This window comes from Drosophila serrata, unplaced genomic scaffold (genome assembly GCF_035046125.1).
Source record: "Drosophila serrata isolate PLE 108 unplaced genomic scaffold, ASM3504612v1 contig_241, whole genome shotgun sequence".
NCBI lineage: Eukaryota > Metazoa > Arthropoda > Insecta > Diptera > Drosophilidae > Drosophila > Drosophila serrata.
In genome coordinates this window covers 3,949,205-3,976,645 of record NW_028257139.1, presented here as the reverse complement: position 1 = coordinate 3,976,645, position 27,441 = coordinate 3,949,205, and the positions used below count along the sequence as shown (strand labels likewise).

The 27,441-nt window shown below is 42.4% G+C and overlaps 5 protein-coding genes across 13 annotated transcripts in view; 4 read left to right on the top strand and 1 right to left on the bottom strand.

The window, feature by feature from the left end:
- Positions 1–1,543: 1,543 nt before the first annotated feature.
- On the top strand, positions 1,544–9,829 carry LOC110188643 (very long chain fatty acid elongase AAEL008004). Of its 2 annotated transcripts, none has more exons than XM_020958418.2 (5): positions 1,544–1,917; positions 8,022–8,116; positions 8,420–8,677; positions 8,745–9,044; positions 9,107–9,829. In XM_020958418.2, exons 2-5 carry the CDS (start codon positions 8,030–8,032, stop codon positions 9,296–9,298), a joined length of 837 nt encoding a protein of 278 aa, XP_020814077.1. In that variant the 5' UTR covers positions 1,544–1,917; positions 8,022–8,029; the 3' UTR covers positions 9,299–9,829. The 2 variants fall into 2 exon arrangements, with proteins under 2 accessions (XP_020814077.1, XP_020814078.1); XM_020958419.2 differs by lacking the exon at positions 1,544–1,917 and adding an exon at positions 7,903–7,926.
- A 276-nt stretch (positions 9,830–10,105) lies between these two features.
- Positions 10,106–11,416, top strand: LOC110188661 (uncharacterized). Its single transcript, XM_086831972.1, has 4 exons — positions 10,106–10,361; positions 10,412–11,014; positions 11,072–11,205; positions 11,256–11,416. The coding sequence occupies exons 1-4, from the start codon at positions 10,197–10,199 to the stop codon at positions 11,320–11,322; spliced, it is 969 nt and encodes a 322-aa protein (XP_086688098.1). The 5' UTR covers positions 10,106–10,196; the 3' UTR covers positions 11,323–11,416.
- A 67-nt stretch (positions 11,417–11,483) lies between these two features.
- Positions 11,484–13,234, top strand: LOC110188558 (uncharacterized). The gene is made up of 5 exons (XM_086831971.1): positions 11,484–11,742; positions 12,068–12,161; positions 12,229–12,831; positions 12,895–13,037; positions 13,109–13,234. Exons 1-5 carry the CDS (start codon positions 11,654–11,656, stop codon positions 13,173–13,175), a joined length of 996 nt encoding a protein of 331 aa, XP_086688097.1. The 5' UTR covers positions 11,484–11,653; the 3' UTR covers positions 13,176–13,234.
- A 532-nt stretch (positions 13,235–13,766) lies between these two features.
- Positions 13,767–22,829, top strand: LOC110188215 (uncharacterized). 3 transcript variants are annotated; one of them, XM_020957854.2, is made up of 6 exons: positions 13,767–14,058; positions 15,336–15,641; positions 20,887–21,002; positions 21,308–22,060; positions 22,134–22,318; positions 22,433–22,829. In XM_020957854.2, the coding sequence occupies exons 2-6, from the start codon at positions 15,557–15,559 to the stop codon at positions 22,500–22,502; spliced, it is 1,209 nt and encodes a 402-aa protein (XP_020813513.1). In that variant the 5' UTR covers positions 13,767–14,058; positions 15,336–15,556; the 3' UTR covers positions 22,503–22,829. The 3 variants fall into 3 exon arrangements, with proteins under 3 accessions (XP_020813513.1, XP_086688096.1, XP_086688095.1); XM_086831970.1 differs by having other exon boundaries at positions 13,788–13,847; XM_086831969.1 differs by lacking the exon at positions 13,767–14,058 and having other exon boundaries at positions 14,101–15,641.
- Positions 22,647–27,441, bottom strand: part of Octbeta1R (Octopamine beta1 receptor) — a 25,123-nt gene continuing 20,328 nt past the window's right edge. For 4 of the 6 annotated variants that reach the window (XM_086831964.1, XM_020957852.2, XM_086831968.1 and 1 more), the window contains one exon: positions 22,647–25,823. In XM_086831964.1, the coding sequence (XP_086688090.1) occupies positions 25,566–25,823 (258 nt within the window). In that variant the 3' untranslated portion in view covers positions 22,647–25,565. Of the gene's footprint in view, positions 27,319–27,441 lie in introns of all 6 variants that reach the window. The other 2 variants (XM_086831966.1, XM_086831965.1) reach the window with 1 other exon arrangement.

Genomic DNA, 27,441 nt, shown 5'->3' with positions numbered 1-27,441 from the left:
GTTAAGCTTCCTTTTTTGTTTTTATTCGCATTTGTTGTAAAGGTGATGTCTGTGAAATAAAACAAACTTTGAATAAAAACCTCTAATCGAATAAGTCGTTAAATGAACAGCAGCAGTCGTATCTTCAAATCGATGCTCCGGGGCATCGCAGCCAGTTCGTGTCCGAAGTCTCTTGTTTCCGCCAGGTGACATTGACTTTGAAATGGCTTGGCCCGAAGACCCAAAGTGAAAATTCGTATGGAAAATTTACGGAAATCGTTGCCTAAACAATGAACTGTTTGATTGAATGGCGATCAGGAAACACAGTCGAGCATCTTTAACCTGAACGTAAACCTGAACCTGATTGTAAAGTGTATCGATATGATTGTAAGATGGATAATTTGGAGACAACCAAACTTCGGGAAATGGAACTGTATTGCCCGGCCCGCCTTGAAAACAGTTCAGATGGATAGTTCGTTAACATTTATGTACAAAATGTTGCGTAGAATCTTCATCGAATTGCCAAAAAATATTTAGCAATTGAAATGAGTTGAAGCACCCGCCGCCGCACAAATGAGATTCGGGCACGCGTCGGGCATTCCAACGCCGGCGACCTTCGCAATAGCGGAAGCTCGATGAAGCCACAGGTAAAGCTGAATTAGGCATCGGCCGGATCGCAAATCCAAAGATTAAAAGGCGTCAGCGATCTGTGAATGAATCGATTGATGAAATTTTGTTTTGGCAAAGTGCAGGCCCCTCGCACGTTGTTTTTATATCCACATTCACTTGTATATTGGAAATTATTTGTATTTTGTGGGGGAAGCGAGGGCGTGGCCCGGCGGCAATCACTTGACAACCAAATGAGGCTCGAACCTGCATTTTTTTTATTGCTTTGTTTTCTTTTCTTTGATTGAGCAATTAGCGATGGAGCCAAATGTCAGGGAGTCGGAGTCGGAGTCGGAGTTGGAGTCGGAGTCAGTGCGTCTCGGCAATTGTAGACTTCTTTTCAGTCCCGAACAATGTGTAATGCAGTTGGCACTGCAATGCCGCCGTCTTGGAGAGTGAGTGAGGGAATGACGTGGCTGAAATGCATCAAGTGGCCACTGGAAGCTCGACTCTGCTCCGTGCCCCTTTGGCTGGGAGGCATTTTGGGGCCATTTAATTGCACAATCGCTTTTGCACATCTAGTAGCATTTAACTCCCGCTTCCAGTGATGAATGCCCGCCCGGAGTAGAGCTGGCTGCTATGATTTGGCCCACTGCAACATTCTCTCCCTTCGATTTAAAAATAGTTGCGCCACGGGAGAAGGCGGTCGTCTAGTACATTCGTTAACATCGACATCTAATTAATGTCTGCATACATTTCACGCCACCTTCGCCGCTGCGATCGTTGGGTAATTAGCCAAAGTGTTCTCAACGCAGATCCTAGAACTGGCCCTCAAAAACATGCAATGACTGCCATATGAAATGCTCACCTGTTCGCTGATGATCATCGGGTGCCGAACAGAGCCGAGTTTGAAACCGAATCCGATTGCGACTGCGACTGCGAATCCGAATCCGAAACTGGTGTATCTGTTCATCTGTGTATCTGTATCTGTATCTGTGGCCGCGGCGCATAGAAGACGGCTTGTAGGGCCCGGATATCGCTTAGTCTGCTGTCGGAGCGCCAACTGCCAAGTAATCGCTAGGGTACTCGTGGAGCTGGCCGAGATCTGCCTTCTGCCGCCTTGTGTTCTCTGTGTTCTGGCCGCCAACGTCGCGTATACGTGATATTACCTCGAAGGATAACAGAATCCCAACGCCGTTTTAGTGTTCGTTCTTTGCTGGATTCTCGTGTGCATTTGTGCCGTGTGCCGTGTCGTGCCGCAAATAAGCCACAGACATATCCGTCCGTTCAATATTTCGTCACGAGAAATTATTCAATAAATTCAACAGAAAGGCAAGTGCTAAAGAACATGAAATACAATGGGAAATTGTGTTAAGATTTTATGCTAAATTATGCGCACACGCTCTGCTTATGTTTTGGGGCAACCTGTTAAAGATTTTGAGACATTTTTTTTGGGGTCATTGCGAAACCCAAAGCAGCTCCAAAGAGCCGGGCATGGACGAATTCGAAAGAAAAATACAAACTAAATATTGTATAAATAAATAACATGTTGGCGGCTTTGGCCAGGCCTCGAAAGAGAGGAGCGGGATAGGAAACAAAAAAAAAACTGGCTTACAAAATCACCTGTAATGCCCGCCCCGAAGATGAAGATGGTGCCCCCAAACCCAAGACCCAAAACCCAAAATCCATACCCAAACCTAGCCAGCAGGTTGTCGGTTCGTGTGGGCCAAGTCAATCACATTGCTAATGCGACTGATATGTAAATCGCACATCGATTGATCAACTTTGAACGTTATTGTAATCCCTGGCATCTCTCGACCTAAAACAAGTTGCCACTGTCTTCTGCCAGTTGCATTAGCCCCGATTTGTGCACAGGAAAAAAATATATCTTGATTGATGATCGATTAACTCTTAATTCGTTGCCATATCTTGCCACTGTTTTTTGCGAGTGCATGTCGCATCCGATTTCATCTGGCATTATATCATCTTCGATGGTGAGCTCTCCTCTTTAGCCCTGAATTTCGCGTTACATTTCGGACACAATGGGAACAACTGGGACAAGTTTGCGATATATAAATAGCAATCAGAAGAAGTGCTAAACGAAGAGATACACATCAACGGAAATCCCAAAGTCAGCTCTTGCTCATTTACGTTTATACTTTGGGCCAAGTTGCGATGCGATAAGAACCTGACAAGTTTATTTGGGCGACTAACTGACTGACTATTGCTGTTTTGTTGATCTTTTATTTCGAAATGTGTTCATTCATGAAAGCCGAATTGGCCGATCACGCCTTGTGTGAGCATACACAGTTACCCATATTTTTCATTTTTCACCAATGTAATTCGGTTGCCTGCCCTTGGAAAGAGGCACTGGCGCTGACGTTCACGCATGCGCACAATTTGTTTATTTATGATTTTATTGCTGTTTTCTTGGCGTCAACAGACGTCAACAGTCTCTCTCTCTCTGGGGCCGTGAGGGGGATAGTTAGAGACTGGAGCCGAAATTATCTTGGTATCCCACAGAGCCGAGGCCTGGGATTTGGGTCCACAAAAGGTTTCTGCTGCACATCCGTTCGCACGTTGGCGGTCGACTTTAGCCCGAAAAAGAGCGAAAATGAAATTAACAAAAAGTCGCGGGTGACTTGTCTCCATGTTTATGACCACTTCGGTGACATTTCTTCGCCCTGGCAAATTACATTTTAATATTTTGAATCCAATTGGGGTCACATGCGCCGGCGGTCACACCTACAGTTAAAAAAATCCATCTAATTTCCATCTGGTTTGGGATTTCTTAATTTGTTTTATTTTCTTTCGGCCGAGTGCGCCCGCGAGTGCCTTGTTTGCCCAACAAGCCGACAAAAAAGTTGATAATAATGGCAAGGTAAATAAATCGCAAGGCAGAACAAGGCGATGGCGATGGCGATGGCGATAATGATGATGATGATGTAGGTGATGACAGTGGCAAATATTGGAGGTCAGAAGTCGCTGAGAATGAATATTTATGGTGGTTGTGTTGGGCACCCAATGGGACGTCTTGCTTATAAGAATGACTAGGTCACTCTGGGCACCCTTGGGCCGGACCAGAATGGCTCTTGAAACTGCAAGTGCAATGACATTAATATCAGAAGCAAGTATAATGACGAAGTCGAGTGTTATTGAAAACAATGATCGCTGAAACGAACCACTTGCTGGCTATTTTGCCAAAGCTGTTAATTGTCGCGGTATTTTTCCTCCATATATCAAAGCACCTAATTGATCATAATTAAAAGAAGGGCCTGTCATCCAGACGGCAATCGATGGGACGCCCTATCGATAAATAACATATATAGAAATATATTGAGTCGGCTTGTGGCATGCGCAATTAGTGACTATTTGTCTGCGATGAAATTTATTCAGTCGCTGACCAAACGAAAGACTGAGGCGACGAACTTTGACTTGTTTTTCGTGTGCATGATGGGGTGGGCCAATATTTAGGAATATTTACAGTCACTTGCATATTTATAACGACAAATTGGCCACATTTGAATAATTCAAGTCGAGAAGAAAGCTAATGCGGAAAATTTTTATATTAGCATCGCCTTCATCACCGGAGGGCGTAGAATGTCCGATCTAATCGGCGCCTGGTGTAGATCCCACTCGATCGCCAACATATATTGCACCTGAATTGACTCAATTAGCACTCACAGAGAGCTCTGTTGTAATGGAAACCTTGTCAATTCCGTGTGTAATTGCTCCCAGGAATGCCCGCAAGCCAGTTAATCTCACTTTCCCAATGGAATTTTTCTGCTAAGCCACACGGAAGTCATCGATCGATTGCTCAAATCGACTAATTTATGCGCCTGCATCAACTTGCTCTAGCGACTAGTTCAAGGTCAGAGCACAAACTAAGGCTAATGCAAAATAGTTAAGCCAATAACACTCCAATCTGCATACGAAAAAGAAACATTTAGCGGCCAGTGGGCATATAATACGCCTCCGATAGCCGCCGTTGAGCTGTTTATGTTTGCCTAGTCGGCATAGGCACGCCCAAAAAAGCAAAAATAAAAGAAGGAAAAAACCGAACTGGGAGCACAAAATATGGTGACTGCTCTCCAGTGCAAGAGAGATCTCTTCGGTTCGATTTTGGGGCTTCAGCTTCAGCTACAGCTTCGGCTTCGGTTTTTTGTTTCCTCAAAACGTGCGACCTTGGTAGCGATTTTTAATGCGTTGCCGATGCCGATGCCATTGCCTTTGGGTCCATTCAATCGCTTGATCAGAGGCCGCCGCTCTGGCTTCAACTTCAATTTTATGCCCTGTCTTTTGTGCGCGACCCGTCCTCAACATTCCGGAGCAATGCGATGCGATGCGATGCTCTGTGGCCTCTTATCAGACCAGGGCCCAGGCCTAGAGAGTCTGTAAATGTATAGAACCTAGCTTTTGGAATCCGTGAAGCATAGTGGGCGCACATTGCGTATACGCCACATGTGCTGTGCAAACCAAAAATGGTGGCCAGAGCTTGGAGACAGAAACAAAACGTGCGACTCTTTGGGGCGGCGCGTGTCTAGAATTTATCGGCCGACTTCTGGCCATGCTGATTATCGCATAATAATAAACTGGAATGTGACGTCAGGGGCGGGTGATATTTCTATTTATTTACTCTGCCATTATTTGGCTTTATTTAATATTTACTCGGTTTGGTGCCGCAGTTGCTGCTGCCACGCACTCTCGTTCACTGTCAATCGCTAATTGACAGGTAAATGCTTGGCAGTTTTGCTGGAAAAATAGCGATAATTTTTCGCAATTCTTAGCCTGATTTTATGCAAAAAAGAGATCGGAGCCACAAAAGTTTGGTGTGCCTATGATTTTTCGGGAATGGCGGGATTCAAATTCTATAATTCATATGCAAAATAATGCTGACCAAAACAGTTCTCCTTGCCTTTTGCTTTTTGGCCATAAAGTCCAAGCTAATTTGCATTTCGAACATCAAACGTTTGGATAAAACAAAAATCGAATAGGCGAATAAATAGGCAAAAACTTTTACAAGCAATTCCGATGAGATTTTATTGGGCGGTGACGAGATGAAGAGAGTCTGATCTCAGGGACCGGAAGGCCAGGGGAAACCACATGGTCTCCTGATACTCAAACTGGAATTCTTCAATATCAGCCAACTACTATTTATAACTGCTAAATGGCCATAAAAGATCTTCTTCTTCTAGACGGTCGAAAGTTCCAAAACTAAAGCCAAGTCCAAGTCCAAGCTCAACCCTCGATCGTCGAATAAATCAAGAATTAAATTTCGCCCCTGACCGTGGCAAACCGGTAGAGTATATATATTGATATTGATTATATAATGCTTCGATTTTCGCTTATTATTATTTTATTTGAGTTTTGCCGGTAAAATTCGATCGATGAGTATTTCGAGTGGAAATTATTAACAGGTTAGTGGAGCAGTCACATATATATTGATTATAGAACGATTACCATAGGCAAATAAAACAAGTTTATAACGAATGAACTAGGATATTTGCATAGATATAACCGATAAAGTGCTTGACTCCCAGTTTCCTGTTACTTACAAAAAACTCGAAAACAACATAATTTTCCACTGGTAGTTACATAGTTCTGGGCCACTTTGAAGGCTGGAAAGTAATTCAAATGGGTTTCTTAACACCCTCAAAAGCCCTGCCTCGTAGCGGTCGATTGGAACTGCCGGCCTTGCAAAAACACTCGACAATGGTACTCGAATAAAATGCAAATAGTCGGACGAAATTCTCGTTAGTCAATATCTCGCTGAATGAATGCATTTTGGGCGCGCGCAGCTCCAAGCCAAGAGCGCGATGACTGAACAGAAAACGCTCGAACTGGCGCTCACTGAGGTGATTCCATAATGGCGTTCACTTGGAGTGCGAGTGCGAATCGGAGTCATAGATGGCAGGTGCCCACGTAATTAATAGAGAGCCCCGGGCCCGGCCACATGATGGCTCAAATGGCCAAGTGAGTTACACGAATGCGCCAACTGGGCCAGCTATTTGGCCAAGATCTCAGCTTGTTGCCCAATGCGGTGCGTTAAGAGAGCCATTATGAGGGAGAAACTGCCCAGTCACCGGGTCACAGTTGCCAAAGGACCAATAATACCGACCATTAACGTTTCCCAGAGTGTCTCTTCTCCGTCCACTCTGAAGACAGTACCTTAAAATTATAGCCACTTGGGCCTGTCAAAGGTTGTCCTTGACTATCCTGTCTCTTGTGATTCTTCCGGGAAAGATACGAAAGAAACAAAGGGAATAGTTCTTAACTCTTTACAAAAACTTGAACTTGTTTTGCTCGGTCACAAAAAATAAAATATCCCATATCCAACACTGAAAGAATTCAGTCAATGAAGTTTGATGCATTTTTTATTTTATTAAAAAAGGATTAAGGCATTTTAACACATTTATATCTTGCCACTATTTAAATTTTTACAACTGCAGTTCATACAACAAAAACCACAAGAAGACTGAATGAAATATAAACTTCATATTATAAATAAAGTAAATAAAAGTAAATGTTATCAGAGGATACAACCTGTTCATATTGGCAATATTGATGAGTAGTGACTGAGCAAAGGACTCACGCTGAACTGAGCTCCATTGTCTAGCCAAGCGAATATCATAAACATCAAAATTGCGATCGAACAACCAGTTTCTCCTCCCTGAGCCATAAAATTAATGATGCATGGACCTGCCGCGCTGTCCTTGGACTATCCTGCCTCCTGTGGTCATATCGGGCGGGGTTTTTCCAGCAGCCAGAAGCAGGGAGGTGGAGAACCAGCGGCTAATTTGGCCAAGTTAACGAACGATGAACATGAAACCAGTTCTGGGCACGTAAGCCGGCCGCATCGTGTCCCTTGTTTTCGTCAGCTAACCGCCACTTAACAACAATAACAACAATGCAATGTAAATCATAATGTTGGCCGAAAGAATTAAACGCGCAGCAAGGAATTGCTGATGCGACAGTTCGTTGGTGGCTGAACTTTTGGTAAATTGTGAATTTAAAAACTGTTTGCCTGATCGACTTTTTTTTGGTTTTCCGCCACTTCAACATAAATCGTCAGGTTAATGGCACTAATGGGAATTTGCAGAGCTACGGCTGATTTACACGATTAAACTAATATGACATTTCGCACCCGCAATCATCCATACACTATATATTTATATACATATATGCTAGTATATTCTGATCCGGCGTAGCGTAGGCGAGGCTTTGCCTTGGCCAGCATTTGTTTGTGTGCTCCGTTGATTAACAGGAAATGCTCGAAGCGTTTAAACCAAACACAGATCGAATGCGTTTCGCGTCTATTAACTATCTCCACGGCCGCCGAAGGTGCTAATACAAGGCAGTGCATCATAATATCCCCCATATCCAGTATATTTCTATAATATAGACTAATAAATTTTGCAATTACTTTCCATTTACAGTTGGCAAAATGTCGTCGGTCAGGCTAAACGAAACGACAACCATTGTTGACCGAATGGTCAACTTCTTTGTGGAGCACGAGGATCTGCGCACCAAGGTGGGTCTTTAAAACTAACGAATCTAGTTATATTATTTGATTATTTTATAATTTAGTTGAAGAACTTTCCAGTTGAGAACTGGCTTTACGATTAAACTTTGATTCTATAGTTTGTTGTCTTTAAATATTATAATTTTCAGTTATGTCATTCTGATATTTGTTAATGTATTGCTTAAATTTGTATTTTAAATATCCAAATAAATTATTAGGTATAATTAAACAATCTACCAAATGTTTAAACTTACGAAATAAATTTGAATTTCTCGTAATTTTCCTCTGATTTTCCCTACTTAATACCTACAGAGCTGGTTCCTTTCGAATGCCCCCGGACCGCTGGCCATGATCATTGTCGCCTACCTCTATTTCTGCCTGTACGCCGGACCCCGCTATATGCGCGATCGCAAACCCTTTGAACTGAAGAACACGCTGCTGGTCTACAATGCCATCCAGGTGATCCTCAGCTTGGTGCTCTTCTACGAGGGCTACAAGGGCGGCTGGGGCGGTCATTACAACTTCCGCTGTCAGCCGGTGCCGTACGAATCCGATCCAATTTCCATGAGGGTGAGTAGCTATAGATTCCCCAAGTCCATATACCTTTATACATTATAAACACTTCTCTCAATTTCAGATGGCCCGCGCTGTATGGTTGTACTACATTGCCAAGATCACAGAGCTGCTGGACACTGTGTTCTTTGTGCTGCGCAAGAAGCAGCGCCAGATCTCGTTCCTCCATCTGTACCATCACTCCCTGATGCCCTGTTGCGCCTTCATCGGTGTGAAGTACTTTGCCGGCGGCCATGGCACGCTGCTGGGCTTCATCAACTCGTTCATCCATATCATCATGTATGCCTACTATCTGCTCTCCGCGATGGGACCCAAGGTGCAGAAGTATCTGTGGTGGAAGAAGTACATCACCATCCTGCAGATTGTGAGTGCCACCAGATGGTTCAAATGGTGTGTTGTCCTGGCTAATCCTTCTGCTCTTCATAGGTCCAATTCCTGATCATCTTCGTGCACACGCTGCAGATCCAGTTCCAGCCCAACTGCAACTTCCCCAAGTCCATTGCCGCCCTGCTGACATTCAATGCCGGTCTGTTCACCTACATGTTCAGTGCCTTTTATGTGGCCAACTACAAGAAGGAGGCGGCTGCCCAGTCCAAGTTGGCGGCGAAAAAGGAGTAGGGAGCAACGTTAGTTGGAGCTCCACTAATCTGTACACACTTACACTTACATTTACGGTCCTCTCCCTCCCGATCCCGATCCCGATCCCTGTCCAATACCCATTCACCCATTCCCGCTCCAATCCCTAGGTATATAGTTGAATATTATACAGCCTTTAGTTGCGTAAGCTTGTTTCGTAGTATTTCGTTAGTTTGAGGATAGCGGCTTCTTTTGAACTTGTTTGGATCAGTCGCCATTGCAGAGTGCAAGAGATCGTGGCACTTTCTGTATTGCGATAGTGTAATAGAACCAAATATTATAGTTTAGTGATTGGATATTATCCTACGGACTTGGCATGCAATGAAAGTCAATGGCAATGGCCGCCACAAGGACAGGCGAATGGCATGGGAAACTCTGAGTTTGTCACCTGTGAACTTTTACCTGTCAACGGCACCTATTTTGCCAGTGCCCCCCCACTTTATGATGCAATGTAATTTTGTATATTTTATTTGCGAACAATAAACCAACAATTCATTAGGTAAACTATGGAAATCTGCCTTTATTTACTTGGGTCTTTTGCTATACAAACTATTAGTACTAGACACGTGCAAGGTAGTAAAAAATGCACTTTAATATTTGAAGTTCAATAAATGTTTTGGGGTTTCCAAATACGCTCTTTGAAGTCATTTGGAAACTAAATATACATATTATATATACACTTTACTTACATTTTAGGAGGCACGAAAACACCCAAAAGTATCCTATGGAACTCTATCTTTTAAAGTACAAGTAAATATTGTTTATTTAGTTATCATTCACTGTCTTGTCGTTTAGTCTTGTTTGGCCTGCACATGGGAAAAGAACATATTTGGCTTGATAAGCTTAATTGATAAGCCGCTTTGTTCTTCTCAAAATAATAATGGATGCTGAACTCAAAACGCTGCTCTGTCGAAACGCGGTTCCAATTATTGATTTAGAGAACTGTATTGAGGGCGGGACTGCTGTCGTGGCCCAAAAGCTAAGGAAGGCTCTATCTGAACAGGGCTATGCTTTGCTTATAAACCATGGAATTTCCAATGAAAAGGTAAATTAATTAATACACAAATTATGAGTTCCAAGAAATTGTCCTCTCAGATCAAGACTGCCTGGGACTATTTCGATGGATTTGTGGACTTGCCGGATGAGGTTAAGGCAACCTATGAACGCACCAAGGCTCCGGATGGGGATAATCATGGTTATGTGAGTCCTGGAATGGAACGATTCGATGGAAGGACCCCGGAATTGAGGCATGCGTACAACATCTGCAAGTTGGGATCGGATTTTTTGCCGGAGAGGGAATTGCCTGGATTTACAGAGCACATAAACTCCCTGACCGATGACTTCAATGCCCTCGGTAGGTTTATCCTCCGGGTTCTGGCCCTGTCCTTGGGTGCTCCACAGTCATTCTTCCTCGACAAGCACTCGTACATGTTGTCCGACGATCGTTATAATCTCACCACCCTGCGGATGCTCTACTACCCGCCGGTAAAGGACACCAGTTCCAAGGACATAGTTCGCTGTGGAGCACATGCCGACTACTGCACCTTCACTGTTCTTGCCCAAGACTCGGAGGGGGGATTGGAGGTGAAGCTGCGTGGCAGTGATCAATGGGAACGAGTTGGTCATCTTCCGGGAGCACTCTTCATCAATTGCGGCGAAACCATGGCCTCATGGACAGATCAACTCTATCACGCTTTGGTATAAAAGACTTTATAAAATTTAATTTTTATTAGAATTAATTTAATTTATTTCTAGCAACATCGAGTGGTGGTTCCTGAGCAGCAGGATACTCGTCTTCGGGGACGGCACTCCATTGCCTATTTTTGTCATCCCGATAGTTCAACGCTGATTGATCCTAAAGACTTGAATATTGATTCAAAAAATGAAGTGTAAGTTAACTCTTAAAATTCAAGAAAGTATCTTACAGTTTCCTTTTCAGAATATATAATGCATATGATATAACAATGGCTTTGGCGAAAGGAGCCTATGGGCATAATTACTCCTAGAATACAACACACGTTAAATTTAATAAAATGTATATTTATTCTAGTATATATTATTATTTATCATATAAAAAAAACTAATCGATCGTTTCAAAAACTCTGTAAATTTATCAAAAAACCCCAAAAGTATATAGCACCAATAATTCTTGACATTCCCAAAGATAAGAACTGAATATAAGTACATATAAAGGCATATTCCGGGTCAGAAATGGCCAGTCTTCTGGAGAACCGCGCTGTGCCCGCATCGTTATCGCCGCACCTCGCAGATAATAATCATTTTTAAACACAATCTCGATTTGTTTTTGATTTACCTCCCGACCATTGTTTGTTAAGAATGATAAGTACAAAGATAAGAGAAGAAAAACTTCAGACGCTTGTGTCACGCAGCGCTATCCCGATCATCGATCTCGCCCATTGTGGTAAGTTCCAGATCCCGGTCCCTAATTAAATATGTATAATTTAATGGGAAAGGTCAAATAAAGCTATTGAGATCGTTAAATTATTAGTGTCTACTTCAGTGCATGGTCTCTGCATCACCTTGTCCAGTGACAATTTTTATTTATCAGCAAATTTAAGTTGATGAACAGAAATAAGAAAATCGGTTCATAGAAAATTTCTTGTTCCCTAGGTATGTCACGGAAAAATTATTAAGATACTTTAATGGAAAGTTGTTGGGTGTCAAAACGAGCATTTAACCAACCCTTAATAATTTTGTAATTTTATTAATTAATAATATCAATTCCGGTAAATCGCTTGTGAACCGTGTGGGCCAACAACTGCACAAGTCTTTTACCGAAAAGGGTATTGCTTTCCTTGTGAATCATGGGATTTCCGAAGACAAGGTAAGTTCGGCTTACATATTCCCATCTTCATTGTAATACCTATCTCAATATTTTTACTTTTGGCTAGATAAAAAATGTCTGGGATCAATTCGACAATTTCTTGGATCTTCCGGCTGAGATTCAGGATCGCTATAGGCGAAAGGATGGTGGGAACTCAGGTTACGTTAGTCCGGGAATGGAGCGTTTAGACAAAAAGACTCCAGAACTTCGACACGCTTTCAATATTTGTCAATTGGACGATCGGAATATCCCCAGGGAACCACTTCCAGAATTTGCTGATGATACTACAACTGTAGCCAATGACTTGCGAGCCATGTCCACATATATACTCAAGGCCATAGAGGCGGCTCTGGAGATTCCTGCCTCCTACTTTGTGGAGAAGCACTCCCAAATGCTGGCTGGAGATGAGGTCAACATGAGCACTCTGAGAATGCTTTATTATCCGGCGATCGTGGACGATGAGCCGGGTCAGAGTGAGGGCGCCATTCGATGCGGAGCTCATGTGGACTATGGCACCTTCACCCTTCTTGCTCAGGACTCGGAGGGTGGCTTGGAGGTGCAATTGCCGGGCAGCGAGAAGTGGGAACGCGTGGGCCACTTACCAGGGGCCATTCTCATCAACGGCGGTGAACTCTTGTCCATCTGGACGAAGCAGCGCTATCATGCCTTGGTAGGCTTATCTGAATCCAGGATGAGCCAAATCCACTCATTTGATGTTCCTGACTCTTTTCAGCCACACCGTGTTGTTATACCTGAACAAGAACATGTGCGTACCCGTGGCAGACATTCCATTGCCTTTTTCTGTCATCCCAATAACTCTACATTGATTGATCCCAACGATCTTCTGCCGAAAGATGCGAAACAGACTGATGACAAGTAAGAGATACAAAGATCATTTTTAAATTATTCTTTTAATGTATTTTTGTTTTTATTTGGTCTGAATTTAGAGTTTACAGCGCCTACGAGTTGATACAGCAAAAGTTTAACGATACCTATGGAAGCCGCTCGAAATAAATTAGTGAATCTCGGATATGAGCTCATTAACAACTAATAAATTATAATAAATTCTAAAATGACTTTTGATGAGAACAACAGCATCTCGCATCAAGCAAATGTGATACTTTTTCTTAGTATTCATTGAGGATAACTCGTATCTATGTCCTCACAAGGATCTTGGGAAAAATTGAGATTGAACATGTGCTTGACTGTTAAGGATGGGTAGCCGATCGTTGTCCAGGAGTCTTATGGTGCTACCAATATTCTTCTGGTATTCGGACCACTCTTTCTAGGAGGCTAAAATTAAAATCTTAACGGTCGATTGATCGTAGAGATGTGAGTGTTGATCCCGACATCGATAGTTCCCACATCAGATACAGATGTGTGTGCGATCGCATTGTATCTAGATACTTTTATTTTTTTTATAAAAGTTCAAATGTGTTTTGTTTTTTATTTTTATTTATTATTTTTATTTATATTATATATTTATATTATATTAGGTTTAGCAAGGTTTTCTTTCTGCCTTTCCTACTTGTTACGTTTTCGATCACTTCGTTTTGAATACGATTCTTTAGCAAAGTTTTCCACCAGGTTTATCATCAGAGCTATCGACCATTTTTGATGTCAGCATTTTACGAATTTCTCTTTATGGTTTTGAGACCGAGACAGACGCTGCTGTTCCTCTCTAAAGTATCTCGCACTCAGGTGTATCTAGGTTAAATTCGCGAGTGTGTTACAAAATGATGGAAAGTGTGCAAAAAAGGCATCAGAAAAAGATACAGAAATTGACTAAGTAGATTGTTGGCCAACTTTTGTGCTGTCGTCGTCGTGGTCGGGTCGAGTTCGAGTCGAGTTCGATGAAAAGCGAAACCTGTGCGAAAAAAGAAAGCGAGTTTTCACTGTAAGCAAACGCCCCGCGAAACCCCAAGCGGTGTAAATCACAATTTCAGCTGAATAGACTTTGGCTTCAAGTTAATAATAATTTGCAGTGTGCCGCCTATATGTGTATATCCATTCATACGTATTTTGTTTTTGCCACGAAAGGCGAATCGAAATGGAAACTTCACGCCACCGCGGCAAGCGCTTACTCACTCCCAGTTCCAGCCCCAGCCCCTACATGCCCCTACTTCTGGCCCTTTCAGACCCCTGGGACACTCTGCCCCTTCTGTGTTTGCATGCAGATGGACGATCCAGACTTTGCTCATCTGGCATTTCCTCTGAGTGAGTCTGCAGGCAGCCGCTTGGCAACAGCCGTCTCTGCTCAGCTCAGCTGGTTGCTCAAGGGGTGAAAAGACAGCCAGCAGCCGCAGCAGCAGGGCTCACACCTGAGGCGAACGGTAAACGGCATCCGCCAGATACAGATTCAAGCAGAGTATCTGCGCCTGTATCTGAGCACACACACTCACATAGATACGTAGAGACGCTGAGCTACCTGAGCCACGGCCACGTTAATGGGCATCGCAAATATTGCAAAAGCAAATCGAGAGACCGACTGGAAACGTCTGGCTCTTTGGTTCAGCCATGTACATACGTACTTTCAGAGTCACTGAGTACGTATCCCCCCGGTAGAACGACAAGTGCTAATTTAGTTATCACAATTTTTGATTTGATTAAAATTTATCTAATTGCGACGCACCTGCAAGACAGAGAGAGAGAGAGAGAGAGAGTACACCTCAGGGCGCTCTCTCGCTAGCAATCAGTTTGCAAAATATAATCGTAAACTGAGGCAGCGCTCTAGCCAGTCAGGTGCGATAAGTCTGAGAACCCAGAACTTGGAACGGAACCCCGCCGAACCAAGACGGTTTGCTGAGTCCGCAAGAGAAGTGCGCCGATCGTAGCCAAAAATTTTGGTCCGCCACGCGCCCTTCTAAAGTCGCCCCAATCGCCGAATCAGCCGTTTGAATTTCTGAAATCACATTTGCGGATCGGCAGTGGTTTCCCCTCTCACAACCCTGCCCCCTCCCGGTTTTCAACTGTCACTCAAAGCGTTTGCTCGCTCGAAAGTCAAAACAAAAACAATAGCGGTGGCAAAAGCAAAATACGATAAACTAAGCAAGAGAAACAAAACAATAATAAAGATATAGCACTCGGATGTGCGATTCGAATGTTTGTTTTTTCGATATTCGCTGAATGGAATAATAATAATAATAATCGAGTTCTGTGCGGTCTGTCATTCAGTTCCATTTAGTCGTCGGCCATCGCTGGAAGTGGTGAACCCCGGACGGTCGAAGTCTGTGATAAAGCGTGCACACAAGTGCGGCGAGTGCTCTTCGCCCCCTTCGATCGCAACCAAAGAACTTGAGACATACGTTTCCAAGTCCGTGTCCGCGTCTACTCCCATCTAATCCAACACAATCCAATCCAATCCAATCCAAACCCCACACATACGCTCCAGCAAAATGATAAAAACAAAGAACAGCGACGACAAGCTCGACACGCTCCTCTCGCGCAGCGTGGTGCCGATCATCGATCTCGCCCACTGTGGTAAGTACGGGGGAATCCACCGTCATCCATTAGATCTGATCACGTCCCAAACACACATGCTGCTGATCGTTGCTAGGCAAGCGATTTAAAGTTAGATTTCCTACACGGTGAAAAATAATAGGGAATTTGTATGCCCCCTTTAGGGCATTCTAAATTTAGTCAAAATAAGTGAAATAATCGTTTCCGACCCTATAAATCATGTATATTCTTGATCAGCATCAACAGCTGAATCGATCTAGCAATGTCTGGTGGAAAAATACATTTTCGAAAATTTTTAAAAATTTCAAAATTATATAAGGGGTAACATCATTAAAATTGTCAAAATTTGGCAAAACCTTTAATGTTTTAAATTAAAAAACTGAATTCGCAGATTTGTTAACCTTACAAAAACTAGCATAGAAAAGCTATCCGAATTGAAATCGATCAATTTTTAGCTTAGTTATAGAAATTTAAAAACTTTGATTTGGTCAAAAAGGTAGTATATAAAAAAACTGATTTATTATATTTATATTACAGATAATTGAATTAATTAGTAAAGACCAAAAAGCCAACGAATACCAAAAGTAATATACATATATTTTGATTTGAAATCAAAATCTTTATACTAGTAAAAAAAAATTGACTACAAATTTGACTAATTTCTTTAAAATTTTTTATTGGTCCATTTACATTTCTCGCACATTCTAATCTATGATAATATGGATTACCTTCCTTTCCTGTTTGTTTTTTATAATTTATCGAAGCCAAATAAATATTCCTATGAGTGTAAATGAAATGATTTAATCTATAACAAACTGACGTTCAAAAAATACGATAACGTCTTGGGAATTCCCGCTAAAATCTATTTTAGACTTGCTGAAGAAGACAGATTCTTATCTTTAATATATTAAGCTGAAATAATTGTGCGAAACACATGATTTTTAAAAGAGTCTTCCACATTAATATAATATTCTTAACTCATGTATTTCCTTGGTATTCTAATCAAGCTCTGTGTTAATATTAGCCCTAAAAACCGTCTCATTTGAGTCTTGGAAATTCTATAAAATTCATAAGAATTTCAAAGAGTAGTTAAAAAATCCAATGAATCATTTATTAAAAAATATGAGTTCCGCAAAAGCTATAACCATTTGCAAAATTTTAATTGTATTTATAGAATATGTTGTTTATTTGAATATGTATTTATTTATGGGAATTTCACATAGAGTGTTAAGAGTGAGTCGGAACATATATTTTGTATAGAAATATTGATAAGATTGAGATTATTTTGTCACGGCATAAATAAATTATCAATATGTAGTATTGTCATATTTTTATTTTCTCTGTAAATTGAAAAACTCCATAGTTAGCTGGGCATAATTAAGACTGCAGTTGTCATTGAGTCATCGACAGTTCTGTTTTGGGGTGACTATGTTCGATCGTTCAAGCCTGACAGGGCTCCCTTAGTTAATTGCAGTTACTTAATTTGTTCGTGGCTTTGCAACTACGTCGCAGTTAAGTACAACTAATTACTCACTTGTATAATATGGCAGCTTCTCGCTGATTGCGCTGCCAATGAAAATGGCAAAAACGATCTTGAAGTTAGCTATGGAAAACCTGTCTAAGAACAACAGAGGAATACCTTATATACTCTTATCGTATTCGCAAAGAGCCCACTAATTGGGAGTAGATAGTTAATCTATGAAGTGCTTTAATGGAACTATGTACGTAGCGGCAAATATCACGCTGTTACGGCCTGGTATTTCGGTGTGATTTCTTGGAAACATACGACATGAGTAACTTGTCAATGGTTGCTCTCAAACTCACACCTCGCTTATTATTAGTTACCAGACCGTGGAGTATAGTAAACAATACGCACTGCTCTATATTTATTGCATTAAATAAGGCCAGTCTAAATGTCGATCACATAAATATTTATAAATTAAATAGAAAAGCATTACTCTTACTAGCTTTGTGAGTTTAAAAAAAGCTATCCCATTGTGTGCTCCAGTATCTCTGTTATTCTCAGAAAACCGCGATTGAGGCAGTGCAGTTAAGGTACACAATAGTCACATAATCTTGCTGCACTTTTAATCTATTTATTTGGCCTTTGTTTATGTTTGTGTTTACGGAAGATTATCAAAATACGCAGAAGCTTAGAGGTAGGTACATCTCTTGATGAATCCCGCAGCCCAAAAGAGGTTACTGATTTTATAGCTTTGTTTGTTCTACCGCGCTTCATCATCGGCTGGCCCTTTTTGGGCCACAACAGTACAAAATTTTCCATTTAACCATTTTGGAGGCATTTTGGAGCTGGAAGCCGTGCCCGTGCGTTAACTGGGTCTTTGCCGATACGTGACACAGTTTCCCTGCAGTAATGGAAATGTACGCTTATCTGGCCGCAAGTTGGGCCCCGGGCTCCACCTCACCCATTCCGCTCGATGGGGTACAGTGAGGCCTGGCCTTGAGGGCAACACTCTTGACCTTCGCGGAGCACTCTCTCGCGCGGCTGAGCCATTGACCCCCAAAGCAGCTAGAAGCAATTAAATCGCTGCCTTGCGGCATTTTTGTGTCAACGGAACTTCAATTGGTTATTTCATTTTATAATTTTTTCTTGCTTTTGTTTACATTTTTGTTTTATTTTATTGTCGGTTTCGAGGTGGAGAGGTTTTTGAACTATATCGCAGTGGAAATCGTGGCATTTTGTGGAATGCTTTGATACGCAATGCCATAGTTTAGTGCGGAAACTCAAACAGAAACGCATCGGAACATTAACGCTTGTTTGAGTTACGAAACCTGATTGTGTTTGAACAGCGACTGCGATTCTCAAGCGTCATTTGTTTAGTGGTTGCAGCCTTATTTGCCCACTGCCAATCGACACTTGCCTGTTTGCCAGTTACGAGTTACCAGTTACCAGTTACCAGTTCGGAGACGAGCCTCATGACGCATCTGGTTAGTGAATCCCCCGGCGTCATCACCGGGCCTCACCTTGTTGTGTTCGACACAACACAAACACCAGACCATCGCAGATACTACCAAAAAAATCGAGGGGTATAGCCAGCATGCTAAGTAGTTGGACTCTCCGGTTGAACCGATTGAAACCAGCTTAAACCTGTTGATTCTCGACATGCCAGGCGCTTTTGTTTAATGGCCACCTCTCTTGGCTGGCTGGAAATAGAAATTGCCAGGCGGATTTCACCTGACCCCGTCAGTTAATTGACACACAAAAATATGTTGTTAATGCAGGCTGAAAGCCTGAATTAAATTCTCACTCTTAGAGTGGCAGCTGGCCAAATAAGAATGCAGCCTTCAGCCAGTTCACACCTCTCCAGCTCCTCCGCGAGAATAGATGATAACTCGGAATGTCATTGACTCCGGCCGGATGCTTCAATGCCATTGAAATTATTTTTCCATTAGCCTGACATTTGCAAAAGCGCGCTTCCTCCAATTCAAACCACTTTCCAATGGCCGCAATTCGGCTTTCTATAAATAAATTATACTGCACGGCCATATTTCTCGACGGAATTCGGCAACTAAATTGCCACATAACATATGGATGTACATATACATATATGAGGGGAACAAATTGGTCTATAAATATTGAATTGAGTTAATCCAAGCGAGAAACTCAAGTGGCGAATTGAAATCTATTTGTGGATTATGTTTAAGGGGTTATTTTCCGAAAACAGAACGCTGCAGGACTGAATTGAGAGTTCATGCGGCCATCGCAATTTAATTGTAAATACATCGAGTCAACAATGGGAATGCTCAACGCGTGCCCGCCATTTATGTTCCGACCATAAATGCATAAAAGCCAATCAATTTCAACGATAAACTTGTACAGTAAACAGAACGCAGTGCCAATCAAATAAAATAGAAAATAAAAGAGAGGAAAACCCAATCGAGGCATCGAGAAATTCTAAAGGCGAGGCGAGGCGAGGCGAGTCAGACGAGATGATCTTCGGCCATGGGATGTTTCTACTTCTATCGACTGATTCAACTGAAATACCCAATACCCTGACTCAATTAGCTAAATTAGCGACAAGTTAGCACTAACTACACGCTGCCATGGGGAGCTATTTTTCAGCTGGCAAATTGAAAGGCGACTCGCATCCCAATTGTCGACTAATTGAATTGCATGCAAACAACACGGAAAATGGTCAAAACACAAATAAAACTGGACCGCTGCCTAATGAAAACGAAAGGCGATCCGGCGTCAATTGGAATCATTCAATTCGCCCGACTGACCTCTCTCCGTCGTCGGCGCCTCGTCATCATCATCATTTCCCACATCGTCAACTGCCATCTCAATCTTCATTTGTGAATAATATTAAAATGTTGCCGCCTGGTGACAGAGCTCTACCGCAATGATAAGAGTTGCGAAAACGTAATTGTTATTAACTGTGAAATTCTGAATTGAAGGAAACCTTATCAGTTCGCGCTGCAGTGCGTCACTGCCCCAATCGGGAGCTGAGGGCAGGCCGCAGTAATTTCCAGTCGAGTCCAGGGGAAACCTATTAATAGATTGCGCATACGCCCGGAGTGACACGGAGGGTTTGGGGCGGAAAATATAATTACTTTGCTTTCATTCATGACTTGTCTCGCTCGCGATGAGTAAGTGATCACATTAGCGACCAAGGGAAATTCCCTGCCATCCGATATCTGTGAGGGCGCTCTCCCTTTTCCAGACAGAAGAAGAACTTGTGTGGACTTGGGCCGAATGGCGGTGGGAGGTGGGGCGAAACCCCGCCACTTCCGCTGCGGTTTTCCTTGCATTCTCTATTTAATTTTCCGCCATGCATTGTCAATGCCGCGGCCATTATCGTCGGTGGCATCGCATTGAAATTGATTGCATTTACCTTTATTGCATTCGGTATGGCAAATTACGAGCGTCTATCGAGCTCGCCTCTGGCCCATCGCTGGCCCGTTGCTGAGTGGAAATGCAGCTTATTTGAGATTCCAAGTGACTGATTATCTCACCTGTAAGTATGTAAACAGCACGTGGCCGCTTAGCCACACTTCTCAATGGGCCCTGACATTCAAATCAACGGCCAAGTGCTCGAGAGCTAGCTATTTATTGGCGTCAGTAGTATATACACAATCTACCAATACTTTATGGGGGACCACAGCTCCAGCGCGCTGGCCAGGTGTAAAAACATTTCCAAGAAGCCATAAAAGAGCGACCACAAAACAATTAGCGATTAAGTGGCAGTTCCTCTGGTTATTCCCACGCCCACTAATTCATTCTCGTATTATAATTTCGTTTCAGGCATCGAGGAGGTGCCGGTCAAGTCAGTGGTCAACCGTGTGGGTCATCAGCTGAAAAAGGCCCTCTCCGAGAAGGGAATGGCCCTGCTGGTCAACCATGGCATTTCAGACGAGAAGGTAAGCTTGTGAAAACCAATTTAAGATATATGTATATTAAAAGAGGTCACTTGGGAATGATATTTATATTGGCTTTATTTAAAAGTAGAATTTTATTGTCTTGCAAAGTATATATCCAATAAATAGAGAATAAATATATGCCAAATTTATTGTGTCTTTCGAATCTCTATTGGTTATATCTAGTATAATCCCGTTTTTTGGGTGAAATTTATGTGATAAGCATAAAGAGCTCTCTAAAGAATATTATTAAATATATTAAAAACATCTAATTCATTGGCTACTCTTTCTCTGTTTTTGCCAAACAGCTCAAGACTGCGTGGGATCATCTGGATGACTTCGTGGACCTATCTCCCGATGTCAAGCAGCACTATATTCGCACAGATGGGGACAAACATGGCTATGTGAGTCGTGGACAGCCCCGCTTCGATGGCAAGGCGCCGGAGCTCCGTCATGCCTTCAATATCAGCACACTGAACGCCCAGAACCTGCCGGAGGAGCCGCTGCCCGGTTTCGCGGATCACATTAGCACTCTGGCCACAGACTTTAAGGCGCTGGCCAGCTTCATCCTGCAGGCAATGGCCGTCTCGCTGGACATTCCGAACACCTTCTTCCTCGAAAAGCACTCACACATGCTGTCTGGCGACCACGACAACATGAGTTCCCTGCGAATGCTCTACTACCCGCCGGTGGTGGACGACGAACCCGGCCAGAACGATGTGATCAAGGGCCGATGCCAGTACAGCTATCAGCGCTGCCTGTCCAACCAGCCGGACTTCCGGCCGGAACACAATCCCCGCGACGAAGACGACCTCAATGAGGTCGATGGCCCCAATGGCCAGCTGTTTGAGCACAAGTTGGGCAACGGTGCGGTTATCCACTGCCCGGCTCACGTTGACTATGGCACCTTCACTTTGCTGGCCCAGGACTCGGAGGGCGGGCTGGAGGTGAAGCTGCCCGGCAGCGAAAAGTGGAATCGCGTGGGCCACCTGCCCGGCTCCATACTCGTCAACTGTGGCCAGATCTTAAATATTTGGACGCAGGAGCGTTATCCCGCATTGGTGAGGATACATTGATGCTTACTTTTAGTGAAGTTGCAACTAATCTATTTCAATATTTCCAATATTTCAATAGCAACACCGCGTCGTTATTCCTGAACAGGAACACATACGGGCCCGTGGACGGCATTCTATAGCATTCTTCTGCCATCCGGATAACATTACGATGATATCACCCAACGATCTGCCCAATCCGGATGCGGCCCAGGACAAGGCGTGTCTCAAGCAGCGCAAAAAGTCCTTCAAGGCGGCGAAAGAAAGGTGAGTTTCGCTGAGTCTAATCACATTTCCTGTGCTAACTCGCTCTTCTTTGTTTCTTTTTCTATTTTTTTGTGCTTATCGCTGACGATAATTGGTGGCCGTAAATTTCTACAGAGTCTACAATGCATATCAGTTAATACAGAAAAAGTTTAGAGATACGTATAGCAATAACAATCACTCATAACGGCGAGCGAATGCCACGCGCTAGAAACCGTCGAGCCATCATCCATCGCATCTCTACCTGAACCGGAAGGAAGGAATGAAGTTCGCTGCGGACATGGAAGTGGGAAGTGGAAAGTGAATATGAAAATGAAAAGCCAAGGACATATCCGATGTTTTGAACCTTTTTATTATTACCTTTTACTTTTATTCCATACGATTGTAATTGCTTCATTTCATTAATTTATATGTATCGAGATACTATATACAATACATGCATACATACACCGTAAACATATCCCTTTGTATAATAAATATATCTGTATAATTTAATATAGTTTCCACTGAAAAACGCACATGTTAACATTAACACTTACTTAAGCCAAAGGGGTTTCTTTCGCCTAATTTTGCTGCTCGTGAAACGCGGAAGGTACACACACTGATGAGTACAACTCCGAAATTGACCGACAATCGACCACAGAAAGGAGTCGTGCGAAAACTGACTGTTTTCTGTTTTTTGTTATTGTTTTGTTAGTATTTTCCACACGTTAATTAACATATTTCTCTCCCGCTGTCCACCTTGTTAGTATTTGTTGTTCATATTTAATGCCACCTGGCCGAATGAATATATGAATTTCGCATTACGTTGTAATTATTTTAATGTGGTTTGCTTTTAAAATTCTCTTTTGCATTCCAATGATTTCTTTTCAACTAGTATTCACATACATAATACACACACATTATATAACAATTATTTGACTACCATTATTAATAGACACTCAGTTTTGTAGTTTTTGGTTACAAAATAAGCTTCAGCTCGGCATTGGACATTTAATTTAATTGCGAGCGATATTAATTTCGTTAACACTGAACATTGAGCCGCATTCGGATATGGATTAAACCATATACTGGCTATAGCTTAGGTACACTGTATCTCCTCTGACTGGCATTATGCACTGTCGGATAACGTAGGGAAATAAAATGATTCAGTCTGAATACAGTCGCTGGCAGAAGTACTCTGACAAGTCATAGTCACTGTCCCAGGGGTGTGGTAGAGGAGGCTGGGTTAGGTTATCTGGGATTGCATCATGGAGTGACTGGGCAGCATACCTTTACCAGCGACTGTAATCGCCGTAGTTGTTGTGAGCTTAACACAAATTGCCATAATTTAATTATTTACTTTTCGGCGTTTACGCGTTCATTTCGGGTTTAGTTTTTCTATTTTTTTCTCGTTTAAGTGTCACATGCTCACCCCATCAGTTGACATGCCAATTTGCTATTTAACCAAATCGTATTTTCTGTTATTTATGGCTTTTATTGCGGTTGCTGTTTTGAACAGATTATTATGGTGCTCTACACGGACACGTGCCACGCTTTTCAGGGTGCTTAGAATACCCTAAAACAGCAGGGTATTGCGATCTTTTAACAGCAATCGGAATACTTAATTTTCGGATGTCATTCTCGCATATATTTTGTATTTCCTTGTTGAGCTGATGCAACATTTCGGAGCAGTGCAATGCACCTGTCCGTACCTCCTTCACTTGAGTAAACAAAGCAATATATCCGCACTTGTATTTATGCACAATTAAAAATAAGTATTTCCAAATTATTTTTAATTAAGGAAACAAGGAAAAGCGTTTCGACTCAAAATGGGCAGCTGGGAAAGGGCATCTCGCAGTTTGCACTTGAGTGGAAAGCTTTGGGCTTAATTTAGTTAACAATATTTGGCTACATTTCAAACGTTATCAACAGCGTTGCTGCTGCTGCTGCTGACTGTTAACTTTTTTCGTGGGCGTTCCGCAGTTTAAACAAAGCGCCGAGAGTTAAATAAAGCAAATATTGACATACCCACGGGCCGGACAAGGAGGGTAGTCGAGGGAAGGTAGGTACTATGCTCATTTGTCGACTACGGTGAGCTCTTAAGCCGGCGCTTTAAATAATGACTATGAATCGTAAGACAAAGTCGGCGTTTTATGCACGTCGTATATATATGTATATATAGTATTTGCAGCAATTTGATATATTTTTTTTTGGCAAAAACAATTTTAGCCAGCTGAACACAGTCAACTCCTTTTGATTTATGGGGCGGCGGCGGTGACAAATTCGGCGCGGGCGTGGCAGTTTCTGCGATTGTATCTCTTGTACTGCTTTCCAGAAAGTTCGCAAGTTCTGCTTCTTGTAATCGAAGGAGAAACTAAACAGACTTGTCCTTAAGGTTTTTGGGGCTTTAAGATTGTCCAAGCAAGAAATTAGCATCATAGGAGTTAGTTTTTATGAGTGTCAGTTGCATCTGATTAAAGGTACTTGGCTACACAGGTATAGTTCGTATATAATATATAGCATTTTATGTTGCAGCAACAGTGATAGACTTTGAGTCGGGAAACTGGAGGCGGCGGCGGCTAAGTATGTGGCTAATAGACCCAATGGATATGTTAGTCGTGCTCTAGGCTCTACATTTAAAGTTAATATGAGCGGAACTCTTCATTAATCGGTTTTGCTATATGACACGCATGTTTATATATGTTATATATATATATATATAGTTTTGGTTTTAGACTAGTGAACAAGATTATTTTAATGACAAAACACTTCTTAGAGAAATGGGAAACGAAATTAGAGCTGGAAATCAAGTATGGGGGGAGTATTTTATAGGATAACATCTAGCATTTCAAATACGTATATCAAACATTCAATATTATGTTGTACATATATATTAGCTGCATTTCGCATTTATAAACATCTCTTTCTAAATGTCAATCGATTATTTTGTGAAACTCCCGACTTCATCCTATCCACGACACATACTAAATATGTAGTATGCCATTGGAATATTTCCATTTTCATTTATATTTCAATTCATTTTGCACGTCAAATTTTCTGCTCTCGAAGGCTTTCTTTAATCTGTGGGATTGTCGTTTTGTTTGTGGTTGCTGTGGCTATTATTCGTGCTCAAATTCTTTTAGCTTTCAGCCGGAGAGTGGGTGTTGTGGGTGAGTGTTGTTGAGTTATTTCTTTTTAATCTGGCCGGTTGGGAGGGAAAGCACCCACATCGATGAAGCATTGCAACTGAAATCAAGTATACGCCCCTTTAGTTGGTGTAAAGTGGATGCAACTGCTGCATCTGGGCATCTGTGGTGGGCGTGGCGGCATATTGACGGGCGCGCATCACACTCATGTGAATCTCGGACGAGGCCGTGGAGTTGACGCAGTTGGGCATCTCAGCGGATCCAGACCCAGCCCTGGCTCCATTCGTTCCCCTACGGCTCGGGCCACCGAATTCCAAGTCCCGGTCATCGTCTCGTCCTCCGCCGCGGCGGCAAAAAGAGAACGGGTAGGGAAAGAGGCTCTGTGGAAAGAGAAAGAACCCATTAGATATAACGATATGCGGATAAAGTTCGTATTTTTCATGGCTCGCATATTTCAGTTGGAGTATGCTATATAACTTAATAGAGTTGGCTTGCTAGCAGCTACTGTACAGCACTCAAAGGTTAAGCATACGACGCGTGGGACAGTCCACAAGGGGTGGTTGGAAGGTTGGAAGGTTGGAAGGGAGGCAGGAGGAGCTTGGATGACGGCGGCGGCACATGTCTGTGACAATTTGGTTTCACACACAAAAAAACAAAAAGAAAAACCCAACAAAAACAAGTGGAGCAGAAAAGGAACAAAAAAAATGCTAAAACGAAATGAAAGGCCGCCGCATATACATACGTATAAAAAAAAGGACCAGTGTGGGAGTGTGAGTGTGTCAAAGTGTGCAGCATAAAAGGGAGAATTTTTAGAGAAAAAATAACATTTCATCATCACAATATACGCTTCTGTAGAGCAGGTGGTGGTGTTGTTGTGCGAGTGTGCGGGTGAGCATTCCCATTCCCATACGCATACATACAGAGTAGAGTAGAGTAAAGTTGATCGGAGTAGAGCGGGGGTCAGAGGGATTTCGGTTTTTAATTTAAATATTACATTTCGTTTTAGGCTTTCTGTTGCATACTTTGGCGCGCTTAGCTCGTGCTGGGCCAGAGGCAACGAATCAGCAAGGAAAGCGCCAGCTGTGCGTGAAAGAGATGGAAGTACGATGTATGTATGAGTATGTGGCAAGTGATAAAAGGCAAGTGGTAAAGCTATGAAGATGTTCAAACGATTAGAAAGCCACACTGGGACCCATATCACTACCAATTCACCCTCCAAAGACGGAAGCGATGAAAGAGAGAGTGAAAGCAGTGATTTAGCTAGAGACAGAGATAGAGAGAGCAAGCAGGCAGAAGAGCAGAGAACGTGCACAGTTTTCAGTTCTTCAGGCAGAGGAAAAGCTATGTTGTCTTGCTTAGCAACCAGAAGTAGAAGCATTTCAATCAGCTAATAATTAAACCGCTAAACTTTCTACACTTTTCACCAGGCACAGGCGACACAGAGAAAGAACATAGTTCCATTACAAGTTCCTTGAGACTTATTTATACCTTTAGTATTACTAAATAAAATATCCTAGACTCAATTCATCATGGTTTATATACAATATTTCTCGATTACTTATTTTTCGTACTTAATGTCTTGGTAATTTTGTAACCAAGTTATAGTTTATTGCTTCCATGGACCTTCTTTAATATAAAATCCAATTATTAATCAACATTGCTCAATATATTCGTTCTCTGTGCCCCAAAATGCTACTATCCAATAGCTACCAAAATAATTGCTAAACGTGAGCCTCTTCGTGTGGGCGCTGCTGTGGCTGCGGTTGTGTCGCCAGTTGCAGTTGCAGTTGCTGTCGCTATTGTTGCTGCCGCTGCTGTGCAATGCATTGCCCGATCCTTGGCGATGGCAGCCCTCGCCGAAGCCCTTAACTAAGTCTAAGACGGTGCAGGGAATTCAGTTATCGGTTGCCCAATTAAAGCGGATACGAATTGAATAGAATAAAATTCCCATCAAGATGTCGAAGTCGGAAATAAATGCAAATTACTCCTCGCTGGCAG